The 23,534-nt window shown below is 63.1% G+C and overlaps 2 protein-coding genes across 8 annotated transcripts in view; one reads left to right on the top strand and one right to left on the bottom strand.

Moving 5' to 3' along the window:
- NF2 (NF2, moesin-ezrin-radixin like (MERLIN) tumor suppressor) overlaps positions 1 to 15,427 on the bottom strand; it is a 53,052-nt gene extending 37,625 nt beyond the window's left edge. For all 7 annotated transcript variants that reach the window (XM_075434398.1, XM_075434397.1, XM_075434396.1 and 4 more), the window contains exons 1-3: positions 15,238 to 15,427; positions 3,148 to 3,273; positions 2,011 to 2,133 (exon numbers count right to left, since the gene is read on the bottom strand). In XM_075434398.1, coding sequence (XP_075290513.1) covers positions 2,011 to 2,133; positions 3,148 to 3,273; positions 15,238 to 15,351 — 363 coding nt within the window. In that variant the 5' untranslated portion in view covers positions 15,352 to 15,427. The remainder of the gene's footprint in view (positions 1 to 2,010; positions 2,134 to 3,147; positions 3,274 to 15,237) is intronic.
- A 4,998-nt stretch (positions 15,428 to 20,425) lies between these two features.
- NIPSNAP1 (nipsnap homolog 1) lies at positions 20,426 to 23,029 on the top strand. The gene is made up of 10 exons (XM_075434605.1): positions 20,426 to 20,529; positions 21,044 to 21,171; positions 21,309 to 21,354; positions 21,630 to 21,724; positions 21,812 to 21,882; positions 22,002 to 22,142; positions 22,299 to 22,330; positions 22,441 to 22,535; positions 22,639 to 22,722; positions 22,804 to 23,029. Exons 1-10 carry the CDS (start codon positions 20,468 to 20,470, stop codon positions 22,866 to 22,868), a joined length of 819 nt encoding a protein of 272 aa, XP_075290720.1. The 5' UTR covers positions 20,426 to 20,467; the 3' UTR covers positions 22,869 to 23,029.
- The last annotated feature ends 505 nt before the right edge of the window (positions 23,030 to 23,534 follow it).

The following is a 23,534-nucleotide window of genomic DNA, read 5'->3' as shown; positions in this document are numbered from 1 at the left end:
CTGAATTCACACGTGGCAAACGACAGAACCTATAGCCCGTTGCTGAAGGGAAGGTGGGGGAAAGTCGTGTGTGTAAACACGGAAATAAAACCCCCGAAGGCATAAGCTATGGATCAATACAACATCTATACACGGCACCAAATTAAAAAATAAGTTTGCAGCCGAGTCTCTGAGCACACGACGGTTTCGCTCTGGGACATTCGGGCCTCCTTATGAGTCAGTGCTCACCTGCGCCGGAGGCCAGTTCCCTCCAATGCCACCGGCAGCCGGGAGAGCTGTGAGCCACCTCCGCGGCAGCGCTTTCAGCAGCAGGCAAAGCCCTGCGCAGCCTCCCAGGAGAGCCAACGTGCAGCTCCCAAAAGCCACGGCTTTACATTTCCCGGCTTCTGTGCATTAAAAAATTAAACCTGTCATGTTCGATATTTTTTGGTTTTGCACACTTCATTTTCCTGAATAAAGATAGGAAGAAAAGCATACTGTTTCCTGGGAGACTTAAATGGATTGTCAGAGAGATGCAGTAACATCAATTTGAATTTATAACATGCTTTGAGTCCTCAAAGTTGGTTACAACATAATCACAACAGATATTCTCCTACTTAAGATAAAAACAGGAGAGTTTGCAAGCTTCTGTGCGTGCCCGTTTCCCACACGCATCACAGGAGCCCAGGCTCCTCTCATCTGCAGAAATCCTCGTAGAAAAGTCACGGTCTGCATTTCTAAAATGCAGCTTTAACTGCTTTTCCTCCCCGATTTTCCTTTTCAAAGATGCCAACAGCACTGCTCCTCATCAAGGATAAAGCCCACGGCGATTCAGACTTTCAAAAATAGCCCTAAGGAGACGCTGGTGCACAAGACAGACCTCGGAAATTAACAGCAGTATTTTGCATTAGGAAGTCCTTCAGCTCTGAGGAACAAAGGTGAACTCTGGAACAGCGAGGGGTGCCAGGCAGCCGGCGAGCTCACCTGGATACCCCTTTGCCAAGGCAGGACACGCAGAAGTCTACAGCTGTATTTCCACAAGCATCCAAACCCAGGTTGCCTGTACTAAGGTGTAACAGACAGGAGTGTCTTTTTTTTATTACTTTTGTAATTTATTTATTTTACAAACTTCCAATTAACAGCCACAGAGCAGCTGAAACATCCCAGTAAGCACCCGGGGGTCTGGCTAGGACTGTTCTACTCACTGTAGCAGCAGTCGACACAGCACTTTATAGGAAACAGTTCCAAAAAGCTGATCCCGTCTGCAGGCGAGCTCCTGTGCCCGCAGCCCTTCCATACCAGCCATGCAGCACTGCTAAAACACCAGCTGAGCTGATCTCTCGGGACACAAAGTTTTGTAGCGCACTTTAAAGAAAAAGGCCTGAGGATGCGTTCACCATGGTCTCCAAATGCTTAACGTCAGGGCAGGAGTTACCGGGGCAGGCGGGGCCGTCCGGTTTCCCCTTCTCCTCTGCTTTCGCCACCAGTCTCTGTGCTTCCAGGATCTTCTTCTGCTCCAGTCATGTGAAAGCTGTTTTGCGAAGAGCTGAACCCTGCTGTACAGCCTGAACACGGCACAGGCTGGCTGCATTCTGTTCTCGGGGATGAATTTCCCCCACTTCACGTAGCGATGCTACGGCACACGCAGGCAGCCGCCACCCCTCAGTGCAACCGATGCCCACACGCTGTGGAGAGGTGGGCTCCACGGCTGCGTGTCACTCCAGCCCGCTTCTGACAGACTCGTTTCCCCTCGCTGCCACACACTAGGATTACAAATCACCTAATCGTTCCTGACAGCCAGCTTTCGAGGTCTGCGAGCCTGGGTGTCTGGGACTGCTCCAGCCAGACAAACCATCTCTGACCGATTTTGAGAGGTTTTTGTTGTTGAAGACAACTCTCTTTGGAGAGGTGTGAACGCAGCGATGAGGAACCACACCCTGCAGACTACCTTTCTGACCCTGGAACCTTCTCGCAATCAACCTGGCTCCTCAAACCTCGGGCTGGGAAGTGGTGTACTGACACGGCTCCTACCTGCAGGAAGAACAAGTGCTGGGTGATTTCCTGGACCAGTTCCTCCTCTGCGTTCTCGGGATAAAACTTGGCCAGGAAGTGAAAGGTGACGGGCTCCTCTGTTGGAACATCGTGATCCAGAACCTGTAGGATACAAGAGCCATTCAGCTACTCCTTCCAGCAGCTTCAGCGCTCCGTCTCTCGGAGCCAAGACACAGCTCCCTCCTGTTCAGATCAGCACATCTTTTGTCAAGCACTTTAGACACCTAGAACAGACGAACCAACCTCAGTAGTTCAGAAACCGTAGTTAAAAAAGGAAAACAAACAAACATTTCTGACACTCCTAACGATGCAGGAAAACAAACAAGGCAGAAACAAACAGCATGCGAAATGAGACAGCGAGGGTTGATCCCGATGCGCTGTGCGTGCACTGCCTCTCCCGAACCTCGCAGAGCGATGCTGCATCCCGCCACGCCACCAGCCGACCTTGTTTCCCCACGCTGCCTGCTCTCCTATTTCCGTGCTGTTCCTTGCTGCCGTTCTGCCACGCTGCCACAGCCCGGTTCAGTTTCCTGTCAGTTTAAAACCTTGGCATGACACGTGAGATGCTCAGACCTCTCTCACCGTCTCCCACCTGGTTTGGACGCAGACAGAACCGCAACTACCCCTTCTCCAACCCACCCCCTGTGACCTGGAGGCTCACATCTTCCTCCCTTATCTCCATCTCCTTTTCACTCCCCTGGTCTTCCTCGTCCCTAGCTCTTTGGACCTCCCAACAAGAAAGGAAGCCATGACGCAACTTCACTTTCTCACTAAAGGTCTCGTCATTCCGGGGTACAGAGGAGAGGCTTTTAGGTTTCATTTACATTCCAGTCACCCCGCAGGCCAGCAGCCCAGCACGGCCGTCTCCAAAACGCCTCACGCGGACTCAGCGGGCAGGGTCCGAGGCTTCACAGCTCAGAAGGAGCTGAGCTGGGGCACCTCCGCCAGCTCCTCCCTGCCGGACTTCCAGATGCCACGGGATGAGATTTAAATACGCTTCACCCAGCTCACTTCGACACCACACATCACACAACCTCAGGTAATCAAAGAAAGAGGAAAAAAGTACGTTCTCCTTTGTCACCCCGTGCGACCTCTCAAGGGAAATTCGGTTCCAACCTTCTTGTCCATTTTGAGCCAAGCCACCGTATCCTTGATAGTGTACTGCAGGCCGAAGAACCACGTTTCTCGGAGTCCTAGCGTCCTGCAGACCAGATCGAACAGGTCCTTGCCTTTCCACTTCACCTGCAGGAAAACAAACCAGAAGCAGGGTTGTAAAAACAGGTCTCAGAACTTCATCTCTGTTCAACCAAGTCCATTCTTTTTTCACCCCACAATGCCTCTGAGAGTGTGGAGAAGGCCTCTGGTACAGATAAGGAAACATCCTAACAAAGCAACACTTTATATCCTTCCATCTCCTCTCATCTGCTGATCACCAACTCCTTCTTCACTACAAAACAGAAATCTGATTTTTTCCACCCCTGCAAACAACGCTGTAATTAAAGCCCCCCTGCTTCTTCCTCTGGCAACCCACTGACATCCAGCCGAGGGTTCAACCCGCAGGATCCGGTGAGGCGCCTTCTGAGCCGTGCACTGCTACGAGCAGCCTGTTCCCAGCAAGGAAGCAAACTCACTCTTAGCTGCCCCTCAGAGGCTTTCAAATCTCTACCTACAGCCCCAGGAAGGCCTGCGCAGACCCCAGGGCCAGCAGCAGGGTTTCAGACAAGGGCGCAAGGCGCTCTGCTCCTGAAAATCCCTGGCGAAACGATCTCTGTATGAAGCGCGTTTATCCAGAGCTACTGACCCTGAACAGAGCAAAGGGAAAAAGAGCTTTGTGGCAAAAAATATTACCCCTGAAGTCAGCAGTTCTCTCAGAGCAGGTTTTGATAGAGCCAAGCTGCGTTTTCTGCTGAAAATGGTGGTAACAAAAGCATCTCGAGAGCAGAGAAAATTGGTCCCGCTCAAAGACTGTGTCCTTCGAGCAATCCTGCAGCTGCATCTACGTTGTTACTGAAGTTTGCTCATAAAAACAGAAGGTGTTGGAGGCAGAAAGGTGAAGAGCGACATAAAACAGATGAATCTAACACGCCCGAGCCACTCTGGCCTTCCATCTGCCCGGTGGAAACGATTGCTGGACCGAGACATATGGCCATTACTCTCAAGCCCTGGGGCAACAGGATCTCGGCGCGCTCTCTTGTCGCTGCAGCTCAGTCTCAGTGCCACCTGGACAGCATCAATATCGAAGCTCCGGCGCGGCGGGGGCTGCTGGTGTGGGGATGCGCTCCCACCACTGCTGGCCCACCAAGGACACGCATAGTGCCGTCCCCCTGGCTCTGACCAGACGAGTGTATCGCTGCGTCCTCCCCCTCCCAGGACACGCACACGAGCTGCTGGCAGCCCCAGAATAGCATAAGGTCGACGCTACCCTCCAAAATCCAACACCCCTGGACGGCTCGCCGCAGCCTCTCCGCAATTCGCATCAAGCGCCGTCAACACCTCGAGGTCAGAAACACCAGGAGCAGTAAGTTTGGCAGTGTTGCGATTATAAAACCCAATTTCACACACTGAAGCAGCCTCCAGCCCCCGCGATGCGCTCCAGCTTGGCGCAGGATGGCTCAGCTTGCAGGAGATCTTTTCCTGAGTATTATCTTCAGAGGGAGGTTAATTCGAGGGCTCAGACAAAACAGAGCGAGACTCATTTAAACAGCTATTTTGTACCATTTCTGCAGGCGCACCAAGACCGGCTGCCATCAAAGCAACATTTCTTAACTAGAATTAAACTGTTTCGCAGAAAGCGTCACTGCCTTTTTTAATTTCTGCAGAGACCACACTTCAGCCCATGGTTTTAGAGGAGCGATCAGTGCCTGCACGCACACAGCCCCGCACGAAACCCTTCCCAGGACGTGCTGCTGACGGGTTCGCCTCCTCCCCAGACGACACTCCACATCCCACGGGATCAGAGCTCCAACCAACCTTGGAGCAGCCCCACCGCGTGTCCCCGGGCTGGGATTGCCGCCGGCTGCAGCTCCCCACCAAACCGCCCCTGCAGAGCTTCACACAGGCACCCAAGCCTTACCCACTGCACCACGCCAGCGGGCACGACCCACAGACCTCCTCCCCAGAAGCAAGCCGGCAGCTGGCTTCAAGGACCAGCAGAAAGCATTAAAGCAAGAGCTTTGTGTGTTTTCCCCCCTCCACAATTTTAATTTGGTGACGGGAATGCTTTAAGCGATTGCCTCTGCTGCTGGATTTTACACCGGTGCTCTGTCATTGCACGGCTACGTTATGGTAGAAATATATATTTAACTTTCCTGCCTGCACGGTGCTAAAGTCTCCAACCATAACGTTGCACAGACGTCCTCCCCGACTGTGTTGAATTACCTTCATTAAATATATAAATGGAACAGCAGCCACGTTTATTTCCACATACATGATTTCACTCCACACCTCGGTACTTAAAATCACGATCTGCATTCAAGTGGCATATTTCGACAGCAAAACTCCAACTGCTTTACAGACATTCAGGACCTCAGCCCTCTTTACCCTGACGTGATAGGCCACGTATCATTAACCGTCACATTTCCTGGCCATAAAACACACAAAAGACCCCCCCAGGCACGGGGAGTTGAAGAGAGCTGCTCTCCAAGGCTGGGCAGAGAGCCCGGGCGGGCTGGCAGCTCCCCATCCTGTCCGCTGCCCGTAAGGCCGCTCCCCTGCTCTGCTCTGAAGTGACACCTGACGCACAAAGACGACTTTGCAAGACATTGCAAGCTCCTGAAAACCAACCAAAGAGCAGAAAATTCCCCTCTCAGCCATATGCCAGAGCGGCTGGCACGACACTACAATAAAGCTGAATCTCCAGACGAAAAAGCCACCTCGCGATAACCTTAACCCGACTCGCAGGACGGAGGAGGACGCGTCGCTTCCGCGTCCTCCGCCAGCTGCAGGCATTGCCACCCGCAGTCGCAGCCTTGCGTCCTCCCACCGGTGCGCTCGCTGCGCGGGCTGCTGGATGCATTCGGCGAGGTGCTGAAGGAATCCGTGGATGAGCTGCTTTACAAACAGGGTGAGCGCTGCCAGGCTGTTATTCTGCAGAGCTGGAATTTATGTTCTTTACTAAGTAGAGAGCGCTTACAATTTATCAGCAGAGCGTTTTGGGTAAACAGCACTAAACACTTAAAACTCAGCAGCCAGTGGCTAGAATCGAGTACTTCCAGTATGGGTTATTGGCATCATCTTTTTCTCCAGCAGAGACATCGCATTTGGCATCTATTAACAGGGTTTGCATTATTTATTAACCTGCACCAAAAGTCATTTCCAACTAGCAGGCAACTGGACAATTTATGTCAGCTCAGAACCCTTCTGTCAAGTTTCACAACCGCTCCTTAGCGAACGAGTCGATAAAACAGCCGCAAAATAGAGCAGAAGGGTTACGAGATCCCCTCGTCACGGGGTGACAAGGAGGGAGGCCGAGCGCTACGAAAAAAGGGCAGAGGAGGCTGTGACCATCCTGCACAGAGAGGGCCGAGCAGGGGCTCGACCGAGAAAAGCGATTCCCCAAACCCACCCGCATGCGCTGATGCTTTTCTTCCAGCAAGGTCAGGCTGAATGTACACCAGCTACGTGGAAAAGGACATTTTTTAACCATTTAAGATCAAGGCTCCTCACGTGAGCAGCTCTCCTCGGACACCAGGGAGGTGCCCAAAGTCAGCAGAACGCGGCTCTGTCCGGGGGCGGCAGATGGAGATCTCGCCCCCTCGTTGTCACAAACGCGAACGGCCGGAGCCTCAGCCGTCCCCGGGTTGGGCTGGGGAACCAGGGCACATACGAGCGCCCGGAGGAGGCCGCGGCCCAGCGCCAGGCACGCCGCCGCCCAGAGCAAACCCATTGCAAGGGCCCGCTGCACCCCACACCCGCTCTGCGGGAGGCACGGTACTGGGTTAAAGCACGACCTTGCAGAAATTACTAACACCTATAAAATATTTTACTGCACCAATTCATCCTTCAATAACGCAGAAAACGGCTTTTCACCTCAGCAGCTCATTTTCTTCAGCGCTAGCTCTGTGCCAGAGATGAGCAGGGAGCGCAGAGCCCCTGTCGCAACGCCACGACAGCCTAAAAGACCACGCAGAACAGGGGACCGAGCCCTGGAGCAGCGCTCGGCTTCCACCGCACAAGGGGATTCCCGTTTAGAAGCCAGCCTTCGTACGAGGATGTGACCCCTCTGCGCTGAAAGAGCGAGGGAGATGGCCGGGGCCGAGCAGAGCATCCCTCCACCAAGCACCGGGGCAACGCCGCACGGGTGGGCTGCGTCTGCTCCTCACCCCACCAGGAGATGCCCACACGAACCACCCCCAGTTGGTTACAGCTGAAACGGAGATAACTTTGAGACTGCAGACTGCATTTATTTCTCCTTCTGGACTTGAACGATAACAGCAGTGCCACAGACAAACATTTATTTGGATTTAAAAGCCATTTGGAGCAAATGGGGAATCAAACATGCAATATTCTTCCATTTTTTTTTAAATAAAGTGATGTCAAATATTTTCAATTGCCACTTACTGAGCCACAAGACATGGCTGTAAAAGTTATTTCTATTTACTAATGCTACACGACAACTCGATAACGAGCTTTTAATTAAAATCTATTTCTGCTAACCACCAAGGAGGCCAAAAACGCGCCCGGGCGTAACGATGCAGATGGTGCAGCCAAGCCCATTGCGTGGTGTCTGCCCAAGACGGAGACAGAGCCGGGTGCGCAGGAGAACAAGCTGCCACGGCTCTGGCCGGCCGGCACCGAGCGAGCGGGAGAGGCGGAGGGGACCACAACCGGTGCTGTCCCAAAGCCTCACCTTGCCCCATAAGCTGGGGTCACGCAATTTAAGAGTTAGGGGGTGAAGCAGCGGCTCAAGGCGGGGAAGCAGCTCCAAGAGGCCGAGGGAAGGACCTTGTTCCTGCAGGGCCCTCTGGCCTTCCCACACCAGGCACGCAGAGAGCCGTAAGGTCAGACACAGCTGTCCCCGCGCTGCTGTCACACGGTCTGCAGCACCAAGCCGAGCCTCTACGCAGGAGCTGGCTTTGCTGCCAGACACAGGGTATCCCGGCACAAGCCTGACCTGCTCCGACGATCTTCTGCATGCTGACGCGCTCTGAAAACAGACCGCTCACCCCACAGAACGCCAGGCCAGTGCTGCCAGCCTGAGGAGAGAGGGTGAGCCTGGCCCGACAACGGCCAGTTTACCTCTGAACGAAGCATGGCTAACCCACGTACGCTGCCAAACGCTTCTCTTCCACCCTTACGGGCCGTCTGATTTTCTAACACAGTGCTGCCTCCCAGCTGCATGCAGAGATCATTTCCAGGGCTGCTTCCCTGTTCGGGTACTTTTCATTTCAAAAGCCACCTACTTCAAAGCCACTGCCTGTACGAAATAAAAAAGGAGCTATTAAATGGCATCAGACTGGAGCACTCACACCAAAAGGGACACGTTTTCTGTCCCAAATGCCTTCCCTCCTTCCAACGGCATCAACACACCTCCTCCAGGTTAACCACGGAGCTGCGGGGTGACGGCGGCTTTGAACTGGCTCTGGGGGGAACCAGCCAACACGCAGTTTCCTACCCGGCTCGGCAGAGGCTGCGGCGGGACGCGGGGCATCCGGAGAGCGTTTGGGGTGCAGGGTGCCGGCGGCAAGAAGCCAGCGAGGATCTGTGTTCATAACGAGTTTCATGTGGCCCATGCACAGCTTAAGGGAATGCAGAACTGAACCGCACCACCAAGCATCTCCGAAAAACTAATTCCCAAATGGCGCTGTCGGGAATCAGCAGAATTTCTGACTTTTTTGGGCACAGACCCCTCCAAGACCCACAGTGAGAAAACAGCCCTGACCGCCAAGTCTCATGTTTAAAGACCCCAGCAGCAAGGGAACAGCACAAACTGGTGAGGGGTCGCAGCGAGCCGACGGGCGCGCAGAGGAACCGGAACACTGCCTTGACAGCTGGTATCCCAACAACTTACCGAGGCTCACTCCGCAGCTGAGGGGGATTGCTCCTCGCAGCTTTTTCAAATAGCTGTTACTGCCCACGGAGCCGTCTTTTCCAGTCAGCCTTCTGCCTGCCTGCAGAAGCTCAGCAGCTTCGGGAGAGGCCACTGTCCCTACCAGCACCACCGAGCTGCTGCGGAACACGTAACCGCGGAGGGAAGGGTCTCTGTAAAACCCTTCCGGCCGTGCGGCGAAGCCAAAGGCGGCCGGGGGCACGCCACTCCCCGCTGTCCTCCTGCCTTTTTCTTTCGGTGCAGCGACTGGACAGAGCTCCAGCCCTGACCCCGATTTACCGCGTCAGTTCTCACTCAAACACCTCTTTGGCCCCAGATTTTCACCGCCAGCTCTTTGCTTTGTCCCGTTCCACAGGGTGAGGTTTCGCAGCGCCGCTGCCTAAGTCCCTACGTCTGTTAACACAGGGACTGGGGCTCGGCCGCACGCTGCCGAACTTGGGTCTCATCTACTTACGAGCAACCAGCAGAGCTGTACAGCGAACCTCGTCCAACTGGCCCCGCACCGAGTGGGGCACCAGGCTAAAAACATCCCTTCCCGCACAGGTTATCCTCTGGCCGGAGGGGAACAGCTCCAGCCCTGACGCAGCAACGGGATGCACGCTTCGACCAGCAAGCACCTCAGTCCAAACGTGCCTCTTCTTGCTGCTTGAACGCTTCAGCTGTTTCTCTAGGTTGGTCGTAAAGTTTTGCTATTCAACTCCAGACCCGCAGAAGCTGCTGCTGTCAAAGGCTTGGGGTCAGCAAGCAGCCGGGCAGCTAGCTGCTCCTCGGTGGAGTTAGCACTGGCCCAGGCTGCCCAGGGAGGCTGTGGAGTCTCCTTCTCTGGAGATATTCCAGACCCGCCTGGCCGCGGTGCTGTGTAGCCTGCTCTGGGTGACCCTGCTTGGGCAGGGGGTTGGACTGGGTGACCCACAGAGGGCCCTGCCAACCTCCAACATTCTGGGATTCTGTGAACCACCCCCGCCGCAGTCCCAGGCACGACGGGAAGGGCTGCAGGAGAAACAGACCCTTCAGCAAGGGCGCTGTGGCTCCGGAGACGGAGAGCCACCGACCCAACCGACCGCTGCCAGAGGCAGCAATGGGCCAGGCCGTGCACATGACACAGACAGGCTGATGGGCTCTCCTATCAGCCAGGGAACTCGGCTCCTGGAAGAACAACCCTGCACATTGGAGCCCGGCAGCAGCCACACCACTGCACCGGCGTCCTGCTGGGGGGACGGGAGGAACCGTGCCTCGGAGGACACGGACTCCGAAATCACAGAATCACAGAATGGTCGGGGTTGGAAGGGACCTCTGTGGGTCATCTAGTCCAATCCTCCTGCCGAAGCAGGGTCACCTACAGCAGGCTGTAGAGGACCTTGTCCAGGCGGGGCTGGAATATCTCCAGAGAAGGAGACTCCACAGCCTCCCTGGGCAGCCTGGGCCAGGGCTCCGTCACCCTCAGAGGGAAGAAGTTCTTCCTCGTGTTCAGCTGGAGCTTCCTCTGCTTCAGTTTGTGCCCGTTGCCCCTTGTCCTGTCACTGGGCACCAGTGAAATACCGCAGGGGGTTTAAGATTTTACGCCACAGACAACGGATAACCGACTACCTCACCCCGAGAGGCACCCCCAGAACCACACCACCTTTGTCACGCCGACTGCTTCGGTTCAGTTCGAGGGCACCGGCAGCAAGCTGCGCCATCGGGGTGGCAACGGCAGAGCAAGCCACCGCCACGGCGGCCTGCCAGCACCGCGCTCCGAACCGACGCCAGCCCGTCAGCAACTCCGCAAAGCCCCGCTTCGCACTGCTGCTGCCTCAAATCGCCCCCCAAATCCCACCTCAGGCCACACACCGCCTATCGCGGCGTTCATCGCCGGAGAACGTCAACGTTCAACGCCCTTCAGCCAGATTTCTCCCCCGCCGCTCTCCATGCGCAGGAAGCTGAGGGACCGCACGGGGTACACGAGGGTGCTCTCAGGAAGGTGGGGCAGCTCGGGGTTGGTCTAACACAGGGATTTTAGGAGCTATGCAAATGTCTATCCTTCCTCGAGATGCTATCAATTAGTTAGGTACCAGGCTCAATCAGCCGCTGTGGAAGCCACAAAATGGAGACACTTTGTGCCCTCAAGATTTCCCCAAACAAATCGCCTTTGAAGAGAAGACCTGGCTGTCATTATTAAGCTTCATTGCCGTGTTAGAAAGATTAACATTTAATTTCTACAAATTATTTTAGATTTAGGCTCAATTTAGAGGCATCATTTGCAGAGCAAACAGACACAAAGCAGGTTTAATCTCTTAAAATACACAGCTAGGAACTTCTACAGGGCAGATTGAAAAACTAACCCAGCAACCTGAGGTCCCCCCCAGCTGGGGCGGTGGGGAGGTCAGAAGGGGAGGCACTGCTGGGACAGGAGCCGGGGCTCTGCGGTCGGCACCGAGCAACCCGCAGCCCAGCCCGAGAGCCAGGCACCAGGTCAGAGCCGGTGACAGATTCGGGAGCTCTGGAACGAAGTTTGAAGCAAAGCCACCAGTTGTATCACCCCTAGGCAGGACAGCCACTACGGCAAAGCACCGATCACTGCAACGTGTCCACCAGCAACGTGATTGATGCCTGCCCTGGAAGCCACCGGTTGAGCCATGCTGAAGAGCAGCACACGTAGCATCAGCCTCCCCGGAACCCTCAGCAAGTCTGCTGATGACACCAAACTGGGAGGAGCAGTGGACGCACCGGCAGGCTGTGCTGCCATCCAGCGAGACCTGGACAGGCTGGAGAGCTGGGCAGAGAGGAACCTGATGAGGTTCAACCAGGGCAAGGGCAGGGTCCTGCACCTGGGGAGGAACAACCCCAGGCACCAGTACAGGCTGGGGCAGACCTGCTGGAGAGCAGCTCTGTGGAGAGGGACTGGGAGTGCTGGGGGATGACAGGGTGACCATGAGCCAGCAGTGTGCCCTGGCTGCCAAGAAGGCCAATGGGATCCTGGGGTGCATCAAGAGGAGTGTGGGCAGCAGGTCGAGGGAGGTTCTCCTCCCCCTCTGCTCTGCCCTGGGGAGGCCCCATCTGCAGTGCTGTGTCCAGAGCTGGGCTCCCCAGTTCAAGAAAGATGAGGAGCTGCTGGAGAGAGTCCAGCGGAGGGCTGCGAGTATGAGGAGGGGACTGGAGCACTCTCCTATGAAGAGAGGCTGAGGAAGCTGGGCTTGTTCAGCCTGGAGAAGAGAAGGCTGAGAGGGGACCTTAGAAATGCCTCTAAATATCTGCAGGGTGGGGGTCAGGAGGACGGGGCCAGACTCTTTCCAGTGGTGCCCAGCGACAGGACAAGGGCCAACGGGCACAAACTGAAGCAGAGGAAGCTCCAGCTGAACATGAGGAAGAACTTCTTCCCTCTGAGGATGACGAAGCACTGGAACAGGCTGCCCAGGGAGGCTGTGGAGTCTCCTTCTCTGGAGATATTCCAGCCCTGCCTGGACGTGGTGCTGTGCAGCCTGCTCTGGGTGACCCTGCTTGGGCAGGGGGTTGGACTGGGTGACCCACAGAGGTCCCTGCCAACCCCCAACATTCTGTGATTCTGTGAACGGCCACGCACCCCCCACCAGCCGGGCACCAGCTTCCGGAGCAGGAAAAGCAGGGAGAAAGCAAAACGGCAAGGCAGGGAACGCCGAGGTAGGGCACGGAGAGGAGCGGTGGCGGTTTGCAGTGGGGTGGAGGGAGGACGGGGGCTTCTGGCAGCCCATGGGTCTGAGGGCATGACGAGGTGGCACCGCAGGATGACAGCAATCAGCCTGTTCTGCCTAGACTGCGGCCTCTCCTTGCCGGCACCCGCAGCCCCGGCACACGGAGGACACAAGAAGCAGCAGGAATTTCCCGCTGCCCCCTCCTGCTCCGAACCCCCACCTCACGGCCCCCGAGGCTGCAGCAAACCGCGCTCCCCGGGATGGCTGCCGAGCAGGCAGGGCTCCCCGGCAAGGCCATTTGGACAGGCAGCCCGGGGCGAAGCCGAGGTGCCAGCGCAGATCAGGCAGCAAAGCTCCCCTGCACTCCCACCTCCACCTTCTCAGCTGCTGCCTGTCGAGGGGGCTGCAGCCCGAGGCAGCGAGCAGGCTCCAGCACCCCAGGAACGCAGCAGAATCCGACCAGAGGAGCTGCTCAACTCCCAGCTCGGCGGAGCCAGGAGGTGCCCAGTGCCAGGGAGCAGCCAGGGCAGAAACAGAAGGGTTCGAGCGCAGGCAGGAGAAGCCGAGAGGCAGTGGCGGTTGCCACTGCCCGGCTTGGCAGGGAGCTGCGAGCCCCCAGGAACAGGCCACGGACGAGAATCCCGCAAGCTGCCAGCGCTCAATCCCAGTCAGCGCGAGGCACCATTCACAAGTGGCAAAAACAGGCCTCAAAGGTCCCCCAAACAGCACGGCAGCGAGACTCCCGCTGCACCTCCCTCCACTAATCCTCCGCAGAGCGCTGGGCAGCAGAGGTTTCACCCTCCGCAATCCCCTGCTCGGGTCGGCAGTCCTCCTTCCCACCTCAAGCAGCCCACCGCATCGACACACGCTCACTCGGGCTGCTCGCTCCTCTCCGTCTCGCCCCACTGGGGCCTCAGCCCCACAAACCCCCAGCCAGGGGCCGGCTGCCTTCCAGGGGGAGTGTGGTCCTCCCCAGACCACCGACTCTCCCACCCCTTCGACGTTCAGGCGGGGCACCAAGACCACCAAGAGCTCTGCTCCCAGCCTCACCGTGGGCTGTCGCGGCGAGGACTGAGCCCAGCCCTTCCCTGGGCCAACCCCCCCCCGCCTCCCTCACACCGGCCCCAGCGACTCGAGGCTGCGGGGTGTGTCAGATCCATCTGCGGCACCGGGCTCGGGGCGTTTCTGCAGGGTCAGCAAGCCAAGGAGCTTCCCCCGAGCCGCACAACTGCGAGACAAAGGCAGGGACAGAGACCCAGGCTGCTCGAACAAAGCTCACAACACCTCAAGCCGGGCTGCCCTGTGCTTGAATAGAACACACCTCGCCTGCCCTGAGTGGGGCGCGGAGCAGCCCCACCACCCACCCATGCCCAGCTATTTCCCCCCCTCTGCGCTGAAGGACAACACCTGAATTCCCCCGTCCCTCCTTCGTGTGCCAGCTCTGGCACGACGCAGGAGACTGGAGCAGGACCGCACACGCAGCTCGTGAGCTCCTTCCCACGCTTCCAGAAGGGCTGGAGAAGTCTTTCTGCAGTGACAAGCTTTTTTTTTGGCAGGAACCTCCCCGAAAAGTCATCTGAAGAGGCACAAGTTGCATGGTTGAATCCCACCCGAGAGCGCTGCCTCACTGCGGCGCAAACACCCTAATCCCAACGGCAAACAGCAAGCAGACGCACCACTAAAAAAAGAAAAAAAACAAAGAAAAAGCATTATTTACTTTTCCTCGTACATTATTACTGGCAGCCTCGGGGAAACAGGCAGGGACGGAGCTGGGACACCCCAGCCCTCCCGGCAGGGGGCTCACAGGGCTCCTGTCTGAACCAACCCCGTAACGCCCCAGAACGACGTGGAGCCCCTCAGAGCCCCCCAGCGCGCTCCGAAGCGAGAGGCTTCACAACAACAAACCCCCCCTTGGCTTACGAGCACCGGAACTCCGCGGCGTTTGGGTCAGACTGACGAAACAGAAGCTGTCGAATAGAAAAGTTCAACGGGGCGGCGACGGCTCTCGAGGTTCGGGGGTCCCGGGCCCCCGGGAGCGGCTGTGGCGACAAAGCGGAGCCCTGGGGCCTGCCAGCAGCGCCTAAGAACCACCCCGGGCCCAAAAGAGGGAAATATGGCAGGAAAACAGCCGCGGTGTGAGTGGGCTCCGGGCCGCAGCCCCCGGGACCCCTCCCGGCCCCGGTACCTCGGGAAAACCGCGCTGGGCGGGAGCGGAACGCACCGGGGGCGAGGGGCTGGAACGGGGGGGCAGCCCGCACTGCCGCCAGGCCGACGGGGAACCGCCGGGCCGCCGCCCCCCGGCCCCGCAGCCGGGCTCCGGCCCCGGGCGGGAGGGAGAGGCCACGGAAGCCGGCCTGGGTGCAGGGGTGCGGGGGGTGCGGCCTCCCGTCAGAGCCGAGGCCTACCCCGTGACCGCAGCCTATCCCCGGAGCCGCGGCCTATCCCGGAGCCGAGGCCTATCCCGGGAGCCGCGGCCTACCCCCGGGAGCCCCGTCCCGCCGCCGCCGTCACCTCGCAGCTGAACTCCATCTCGGCGTCCATGGTGGCGATGCGCACCGTGAAGGTCTTGGGCTGCTTCCTCTTCAGCGAGCTGAAGCTCATGCGGGACGCGATGGCCCCGGCCATGGCGGGGAGAGGCGGCTCAGCGCGGCGGCAGCGCCATGGCGGCGGGAAGGGCCCGGGCCCCCGCCGCTCCGGGCCGCGCCGCGAAGCGCCCGCCCCCGCCGCCCCGCCATTGGTCCCGCGCCTGTGTGGTCCCGCCCCCGCCGAGCGGGTCGCGCCGCGTCGCGGCCAATGGGGAGGCCGGCGCTTCCGCTCCCTCTCCTCCCTCGCCGGCCATTGGAGGGGAGAGGACGCCGCTCAGCGGAAGAGGGCGGGGCGGTGCCGCCTCTCAGAGGGAGGGGAACATGAACTGGGCAGGAGGCGGCAGCTCCCCCTGGCGGCGGGCGGAGCGCGCGCCCGCCAGGCGCATACGTGAGCGCGGGTGGGCGGGGCGGGGCCGGGCACTAGGACCCGGCGGCGGCCGAACGCCCCGGGCTGCCCCCACGGTGCCCCGTCGCGACCCGTGGGACGTCCCCGTGACCCGTGGGGGGTCGCGACACGTCGCGTGGGTGACGCGGGGCAGGGGGTGCTGCCCCCCTCCCACCCCTCCGGTGTCCCCCTGGCCGTGCCGGGGGGGCCCGGGGGGACCCAGGCGTCCGGGCTCGTCCCGCCCCGGGGCGGGGCCACGGGACTGGGATCGGGACAGCGGGGCTGGGACCAGCGCTGGGATAACGGTACTGGGACCGGGATAACGGTACTGGGACCAGGACCAGGACAGCGGGACCGGGATAACGGGACTGGGACTGGGACAGCGGGACTGGGACTGGGACCAGGACAGTGGGACTGGGATAACGGGACTGGGATAACGGGACTGGGACTGGGATAACGGGACCTGGACTGGGACAGCGGGACTGGAACTGGGACCGGGACAGTGGGACTGGGATAACGGGACCGGGACTGAGACAGCGGGACTGGAACTGGGACCGGGACAGTGGGACTGGGATAACGGGACTGGGACTGCGACAGCAGGACTGGAACCTGGACTGGGACAGCGGGACTGGAACTGGGACCGGGACGGCGGGACCGGGATAACGGGACTGGGCCCAGCACCAGGACAGCGGGACTGGGATGACGGAACTGGCACCGGGACCGGGAAAGAAGGACTGGGACCAGCACTGGGATAACGGGACTAGGATAACGAGACAGCAGGACTGGGATAACGGGACTGGGATAATGGAACCGGGACCGGGACTGGGACCAGCACTGGGACACCGGGACTGGGATAACGGGACTGGGACTGGGACTGAGACAGCGGGACTGGGACAGAAGGACCGGGATAATGGGACTGGGACTGGGATAACGGAACTGGGACTGGGACCGGGACAACGGGACTGGGACCGGGACAGCGGGTCCCGAGGGGGACCCCAGCGCCCGGCCCCCCCCCCCCCCGGTCCCGGCCGCCCCCGCAGCGCGAAGAACGGGGCCGCTGTCCCCGCGGGGACAAAGGGGACATTGACGGCCCCCCCCCCCGCAGGGCCCCCCCATGGCAGACGGCGACGAACCCCCCCGCCGGGCCCCCGCCGCCGCCGGCCCCCGCGGCCCAGGCACCCAGGTGGGGGCGGGGGGGGCATGGGGGGGTATGGGGGGGTGGGGGCCACCCAAGGGATCCCAGGGGGGCTGGGGGGGAGGGTGGGGAGCGACGGGGGGGGCATGGAGCTGGGGGCGGTGTGGGGAGCCGGGCGGGGGGCATGGGGGGCCCAAGGGAGCCCGGGGGGGCTGGGGGGGGGCATGGGGAGCCGGATGGGGGGTATGGGGGAGTACGGGGCACCCAAGGGAGCCCGGGGGGGCTCGGGGTGGTCATGGGGAGCTGCGGGGGGGTGTGGGGGAGTATGGGGCACCCAAGGGATCCCAGGGGGGCTGGGGGGGGTCATGGGGAGTCGGAGGGGGGGTTGTGGGGCACCCAAGGGAGCCCGGGGGGGCTCAGGGAGGTCATGGGGAGCTGGGGGGAGGAAGGGGGGTCCATGGCGGACCCAAGCGAGCTCCGGGGGCTGGGGGTGGCCGTGGGGGGCCATGGGGGGGCCCAAGGGAGCGCGGGGGCCCATGGGGAGCTCTGGGGCACAAGGAGGGGCATGGGGGGGCCTGGGCAGCTGGGGGGGGGGATCATTGCGGGGTGTAGAGGTGAATCGGGACAGGGGGGGCTGCTAGGGACCCTGACAGCCCGGGGGGGGCCCCTCGGAGCCCCCGCTCTGGGTGAAGCCCCTGCCCAGCCCTGCCGGCCCCTGCCGCGGGTCCACGCCTTCGGGAAGGGGGGGCAGGCGCTGCGCAGGGACCCCCACGCCCCCCCCGCCATGCGGGGCTGGCTCCACAAGCAGGTGGGGCTGGGGGCGCGGGGGAGGCTGGGGGTGCCGGGGGAGTTGGGGGGTTTGGGGGGATCTAGGGTGGGGGGGGCCCTGGGAGGGGTACGGGGTTTGGCGGGGGTCTGGGGTAGGTTATGGGATTTGGGGGGATCTGGGGGGCGGTCCTGGGAGGGGTACGGGGTTTGGGGGGGGTCTGGGGGGTCCTGGGAGGAGCTATGGGATTTGGGGGGTCTGGGGTGGGTTATGCGATTTGGGGGGATCTGGGAGGGGGGGGTCCTGGGAGGGGGTACGGCGTTTAGGGGGGTCTGGGGGTGCTGGGGGGGGGCGTGGGGCTTGGGAGATCAGAGGGAGTTGGGGAGTCGGGGGTGTTGGGGGGTCCTGGGGGGAGTTATGGGTTTGGGGGAATAGGAGAGGGTTGGGGGGGGTCTGGGGTGCTGGGGGGTGCTGGGGTTTGGGGAATCGGAAGGGTTTGGGGGGTCTGGGGCAGCAGGCGGCCCCGGGGGGGTGATGGGCTGGGGTGGGGAGGCTCAGCCCCGTCCTCCCCCCCAGGACAGCTCGGGGCTGCGGCTCTGGAAGCGCCGCTGGTTTGTGCTCGTCGATCTCTGCCTCTACTACTACCGGGGTGAGGGGGGCCGGGGGGGGGGTCACCGGGAGGGTCAGAGATCCCGGGGCATCGGGGGTCCCGGGGGTTCAGGGATCCTGGGGGATCGGGGGTCCCTGAGGGGGTCAGGGATCCTGGGGGATCAGGGGTCTCCGGAGTGGTTGGGGGTCCCTGGGGGGCTGAAGGGGTCTCGGGGGGGGGCTGAGGGCTGGGGGCAGCCGGTGGGACTCAGAGGGGGTCCCCGGTTTCCCCCCGATGCTGCTGGGGGTCCGCAGGGGGGGAGGGCTCGGGGAGCCGGGGGAGTCCCCGGGGATTCCCCCCACCTGAGACCCCTCTGCCCCCCAGACAGCGGCGAGCAGCGAGTGCGGGGCGGCCTCCCCCTGCCCGGCTACGAGATCCGCGTCCTGCCCCCCGCCCCCCGCGCCCCTCGCTTCCTCTTCACGGTCAGCCCCGACCCCCGGGCTCCCCGGAACCGGGGGGGGCCCTGGTTTAGGCGGGGGGGGGGACAAGGCCTGGACGCCTGGGTCCCCCCACCATGGGTCCCCCCCCCGACCCCAGGCCGAGCACCCCGGGATGCGAACGTACTGCCTGGGGGCCGAGACCCCCGAGGAGCTGAGCGCCTGGGTCTGCGCCCTGCGCCGGGGGGCCTCGCCCCTGCCCGGGTGAGGGGGGCACGGGGGGCTTCGGAGGGGGAGCATGGGGGGGCCTGGGGAGTGGGGAGTGGGGAGGGGAGTTTTGGGGGATCCCGGGGGGGCCTGGGGAGTGGGGGGGGAGGTTTGGGGGATCCCGGGGGGGCCTGGGGGGCTTGGGGCCGGGGGGGTGCATGAGGGGCCTGGGATGTGGGGGGGGGGGCGGTAGGTTTGGGGGATCCCAGGGGGCAGGAGGTGGTTTGGGCTTGGGGGGGGTCACAGAGTGTTTGGGGGGGCAGTTAACCCTTTAACCCCTGTTTTCTCCCCCCCTCAGCCCCCCCCACTGCCTCTCCCTGCAGGCGCCCCAGGAACGCCGGAGTGGGGGCCCCCCCTCGCCCCCATTGCCCGCTTGCCCCCCCAGCGGGTTCTCGCTGTCCCCCCCGGGTGAGGAGCTGGGGGGGGCCCCCCAGCCCCCCTCCTCGCCGCCCCCCGGTCCCTTTGCGCCCCCCCAGCAAGGTGAGCTCGGCAGGGTGGGGGTGCCCCCCAAACCAGTCTCCTCGCCCCCACCCCGTGGCATTTGGGGACTGGGGGGGTGGGGGAGGTATCCTCGCCCCCTGGCCTGGCCTCAGGTGCCCCCCAGGACCCTCTGCCCTGGGGTCCCGTAGGTGCCGAGGTGCCCCCAGGAGCAGCAGCTGAGGGGTCTGCCTAGGGTGGGGTGGCACCCCCACATCCCAGGGACCCCCACGCCCCGCTGTGGGACATTCCGGGTGGCCCTGTCACCCCCCCCACCAGAGTACCCGGGGGACCCCGCGCACCCCCAGGGCTGGGTCCCCCCAATCCCTGAGGCACGGGACCCCAGGGGGACCCCAACCCCCTCTCCTGGGGGGACCCAACCCCCCCACAGGGACCCCAATTCCCACCCCTCCGGGACCCCCCAGCACCAGGGACCTCCCATCCCCGCTCCCCCCCGGCTCTGTGTGCTGGATGGGGCTGGGGGGGCCGCCTCGTACGGGGGGAGGGGTGTAGGGAGGCAGGGGCAGGGCCGTGGGGCAGGAGGAGGCGGGGGGGGGCTATGGGGCGGAGGAGGGGGCTGAGGGGGTTGTGCGGGGCCCCACGCCCCTCACCGCGGATGCCCCCCCCCACCAGGAGGAGGCCCCGCCCCTGCCCCCGCCGTGCCTGGCCCCGCCTCCCCCAGGGAGGAGCCCGCGGGAGTTCCGCCCACCTGGAGCAACAACCAACCAGCAGCTGCCCCCTCCGGACGGCAGGGGGACGGAGCAAGATGACGCGGCCAATCAGACACTGCCCTCTGCAATTGGCTCTTCCGACTGGCTGCTGGCGTCCGAGGGCTCTGATAGGGCCCTGCCCTCTTCGGGCACCGCCTCCCCGCCGGCAGCCAATGAGGCTTCGTTCTGGCCGCGGGCGGGAGCGAGCGGGCGTGGCTTGGAGCGAGAAGGTGTGGCCGGCCTCGGCACGCGCCGGCCAATCAGAATCACCCTCCTCCAGGCCAGCTTCTAAGGGCGGGGCGCCACGCCCCTGGTGGGCGTGGCCGGACGGATGGGTGGGGCCTACTTCGCCCCGCCCTCTCGTTAGGCCCCGCCCCGCTGCGGGGAAAGATGGCGGCGGCGCGGGCGGACGGGAGCGCGGTGCTGCGGTGGCTGCGGCGGGGCGGAGCGCGGTGAGCGGGGCCGGCCCGGCTCCCCCGGCCCCCGTCCCCCCGCGTCCCCTCCGGCCGGGCGGGCCCCGGGCCCTGGCGCGGCGCCGGGCGGCCCCGCGGGTACCGCCCGACCCGGCGGGCAAAGGTCCGGCCGGCGGCGCGGCCCCGTGCCCGCCCCCCCCGTGCCCGCCCCTGCACCCCCGGGCTCCCCTCCCCGAGACGAGCGGGGCGAGACCCCCGCGGAGCCCCCCCGGGCCTCGCCCCCCATCCCCCGCGGGGATCCCCCCGAGGCCTCACCCCCCAACCCCCCGCAGAGCCCCCCGAGGCCTGATCGTCCCCCCTGCGCGGGGATCCCCCGAGGCCTCACTCTCCCCCCCCACGGAGCCCCCTGAGGCCTCGCCCCCTGCTCTCCCCGGGGATCCCCCCGAGGCCTCTCCCTCTCCCCCCCGGGATCCCTGCAGGCCTCACCCCGCCCCCCCCGAGGCCCCCCCCCCCCCCCCCCCCCCCCGGCCGGTGCTGAGCCGGTGCCTGGCAGGGGTTACTCCCGGGAGGCCGAGGGCAGCTGGTTCCGCTCGCTCTTCGTGCACAAGGTGGACCCCCGCAAGGACGCCCACTCCAACCTCCTCTCCAAGAAGGAGACGAGCAGCCTCTACAAGATCCAGTGTGAGCGGCCCCGCTGCGAGGAGGGGGCTGGGGGGGGTGGGCGGGGTGCGCCCCGCTGTGCACCCCTCCTCCCCTGTGGGGACCCCCCCGGGGCCTCACCTCCCGCCCCGCCAGCCCCCCCTCTCCTCTCCCCGCAGTTCACAACGTGAAGCCGGAGTGCCTGGACGCCTACAACAGCCTGACGTGAGCCCCGCCGTGCGGGGGGGGGGGCTGCTCTGGAGCGAGGGGGGTGGGGGGGCTTGCGTGGAGCTCCTCGAGACCCCGGGTGGGTCCGTGCCCACGCGCCTTGCCTCAGTTTTCCTCCCTGTGAAATGGGCGCATCCCCCTCTGGGTCCCGTTAGGGCAGACCCTTCCGTGCCCAGCCCCCCCGTGCTGGTTTGGGGGGGGAAAATGGGGTCATTGGGAGCGTTTTGGGGTGGCTGCACCCCCGGCCACGCTCCTTCTGCCCCCCCCTGCAGCGAGGAGGTGCTGCCCAAGCTCCACTCGGATGCCGACTACCCCTGCGACCTGGTGGGCAACTGGAACACGTGGTACGGCGAGCAGGACCAGGCCGGTGAGGGAGGCCTCGGCTTGGGGAGGGGTGGGAGCTGCTGGGAGGGTGTCTTTGGGGCTGCCCCCCAGCCCCGCGCTCTGCCGGCAGTGCACCTCTGGCGCTTCTCGGGTGGGTACCCGGCGCTGATGGACTGCATGAACAAGCTGAAGCAGAACAAGGTACCGCTGGGGTGGGGGCGAGCTGCCCCAGCTCTGCCCCTCGCCTCTGCCCGGCCCCCCCCGGCCCCAGGCCACGCTCGCCCCCAGCCCCGACCCCCCGGCGCGGGGGCTGTCCCCAGGAGTACCTGGATTTCCGCAAGGAGAGGAGCCGGATGCTGCTGTCCCGCAGGAACCAGCTGCTCCTGGAGTTCAGCTTCTGGAATGAGCCCCTGCCCCGCCGCGGGCCCAACATCTACGAGCTGAGGACCTACAAGCTGAAGGTGAGGGGTGGGGTGGGGGGGAGGGGGGAGGGGGGGGGCCCCCCGGGGGCCCCCCCTAAATTCGTCCCTCCTCGGCGAGGAGACCCCAAGCAGTGGGAGCGGGTGGGATCTGGCTGCTCACTCTGGGATTTTTTCTTTCCCTCCTCTTTTTCCCAGCCGGGGACCATGATCGAATGGGGGAACAACTGGTAAGCGGCCGTTCTCCCAGCACGGGGGGATCCGAGGTGGGGGAAGGTCTCCCCGCAGCAGGGGGGGCCCCTGGGGCCGCTCCCACCCCCCATTTCTCGCTGCGTGCCAGGGCTCGGGCCATTAAGTACCGGCAGGAGAACCAGGAGGCAGTCGGCGGGTTCTTCTCCCAGATCGGGGAGCTGTACGTCGTCCACCATCTCTGGGGTAAGCGGGCTCCCCGCCGCCCGCCTCGCCCCCTGGGTGCCCCCACCGCGAGGGCTCCGGGGTGCGGGGGGGCCTGGCTGCCAGCCCCCTCCCCTCCCCGCAGCCTACAAGGACCTGCAGTCCCGGGAGGAGACGAGGAACGCGGCCTGGAGGAAGAGGGGCTGGGACGAGAACGTGTACTACACGGGTGAGCAGGACCCCCTCCCCATGCCAAGGACCCCCTCCCCGTGCCGGGGACCCCCTGCCCTCACCTCTCTTCCTTTCCCAGTTCCGCTGATCCGGACGATGGAGTCGCGGATCATGATTCCCCTGAAGATCTCGCCCCTGCAGTGAGCGGGGGTCCGCACCGGCCCTGCTGCGGAAGGCCTGGGGGGGGGGGGGTCTCTGCTCTCCCACCCCGTTTCAGGGTGCCGGGGAGGGGAGTGCCAGGAGTCCCCCGCCCTGCAGTGGGTGTCTGGGTGCGGCAGGGGATGGTGCTGCCCGGGGGGGCTGGGCAAGCTTCGGGGGTGTGGGGGGGGGGTCTTAATTATTTCTGATGGGGGTGCTCTTCGTGCCAATTAAATATTTAATATGCCAACTCCTGGGGCTCTCTGGGGAGGGGGGGCGGAGGGTGCTCAGCTCCCCCGGCACTGGGAGCAGACCCCCCCACCTGGTCTCACCCAGGGGGTCACCCTGCCCCGTGCCATGGGTGCCCCCTGCGCTGAAAGCCCCCCACCCATGGAGGGCCTGGTATGCCGAGTGTCCCCCCCAGTGCTACTGGGGTCTCCACACCCTGCCCCCCCCAGTCCACAGGGACCCCAGCGGCACTGGGGACCCCCACACCCTGCCACCCCAAGTCTGTGGGGACCCCAGCACCACTGGGAACCCCCACACCCTGCCCCCCCCCAAGCCCACAGGGACCCCGGTGCCACTGGGGACCCCTGTTCTCTGCCCCCCCCCGTCCTCGGGGACCCCAACGCCACTGGGGACCCCCGTTCCCTGCCCCCACCAAGCCCACGG

The sequence above is a fragment of the Opisthocomus hoazin genome, chromosome 13, assembly GCF_030867145.1.
Source record: "Opisthocomus hoazin isolate bOpiHoa1 chromosome 13, bOpiHoa1.hap1, whole genome shotgun sequence".
Taxonomy (NCBI): Eukaryota; Metazoa; Chordata; class Aves; order Opisthocomiformes; family Opisthocomidae; genus Opisthocomus; species Opisthocomus hoazin.
Note: the sequence above shows the minus strand (reverse complement) of the source record. Positions and strands in the feature narration are given on the sequence as shown.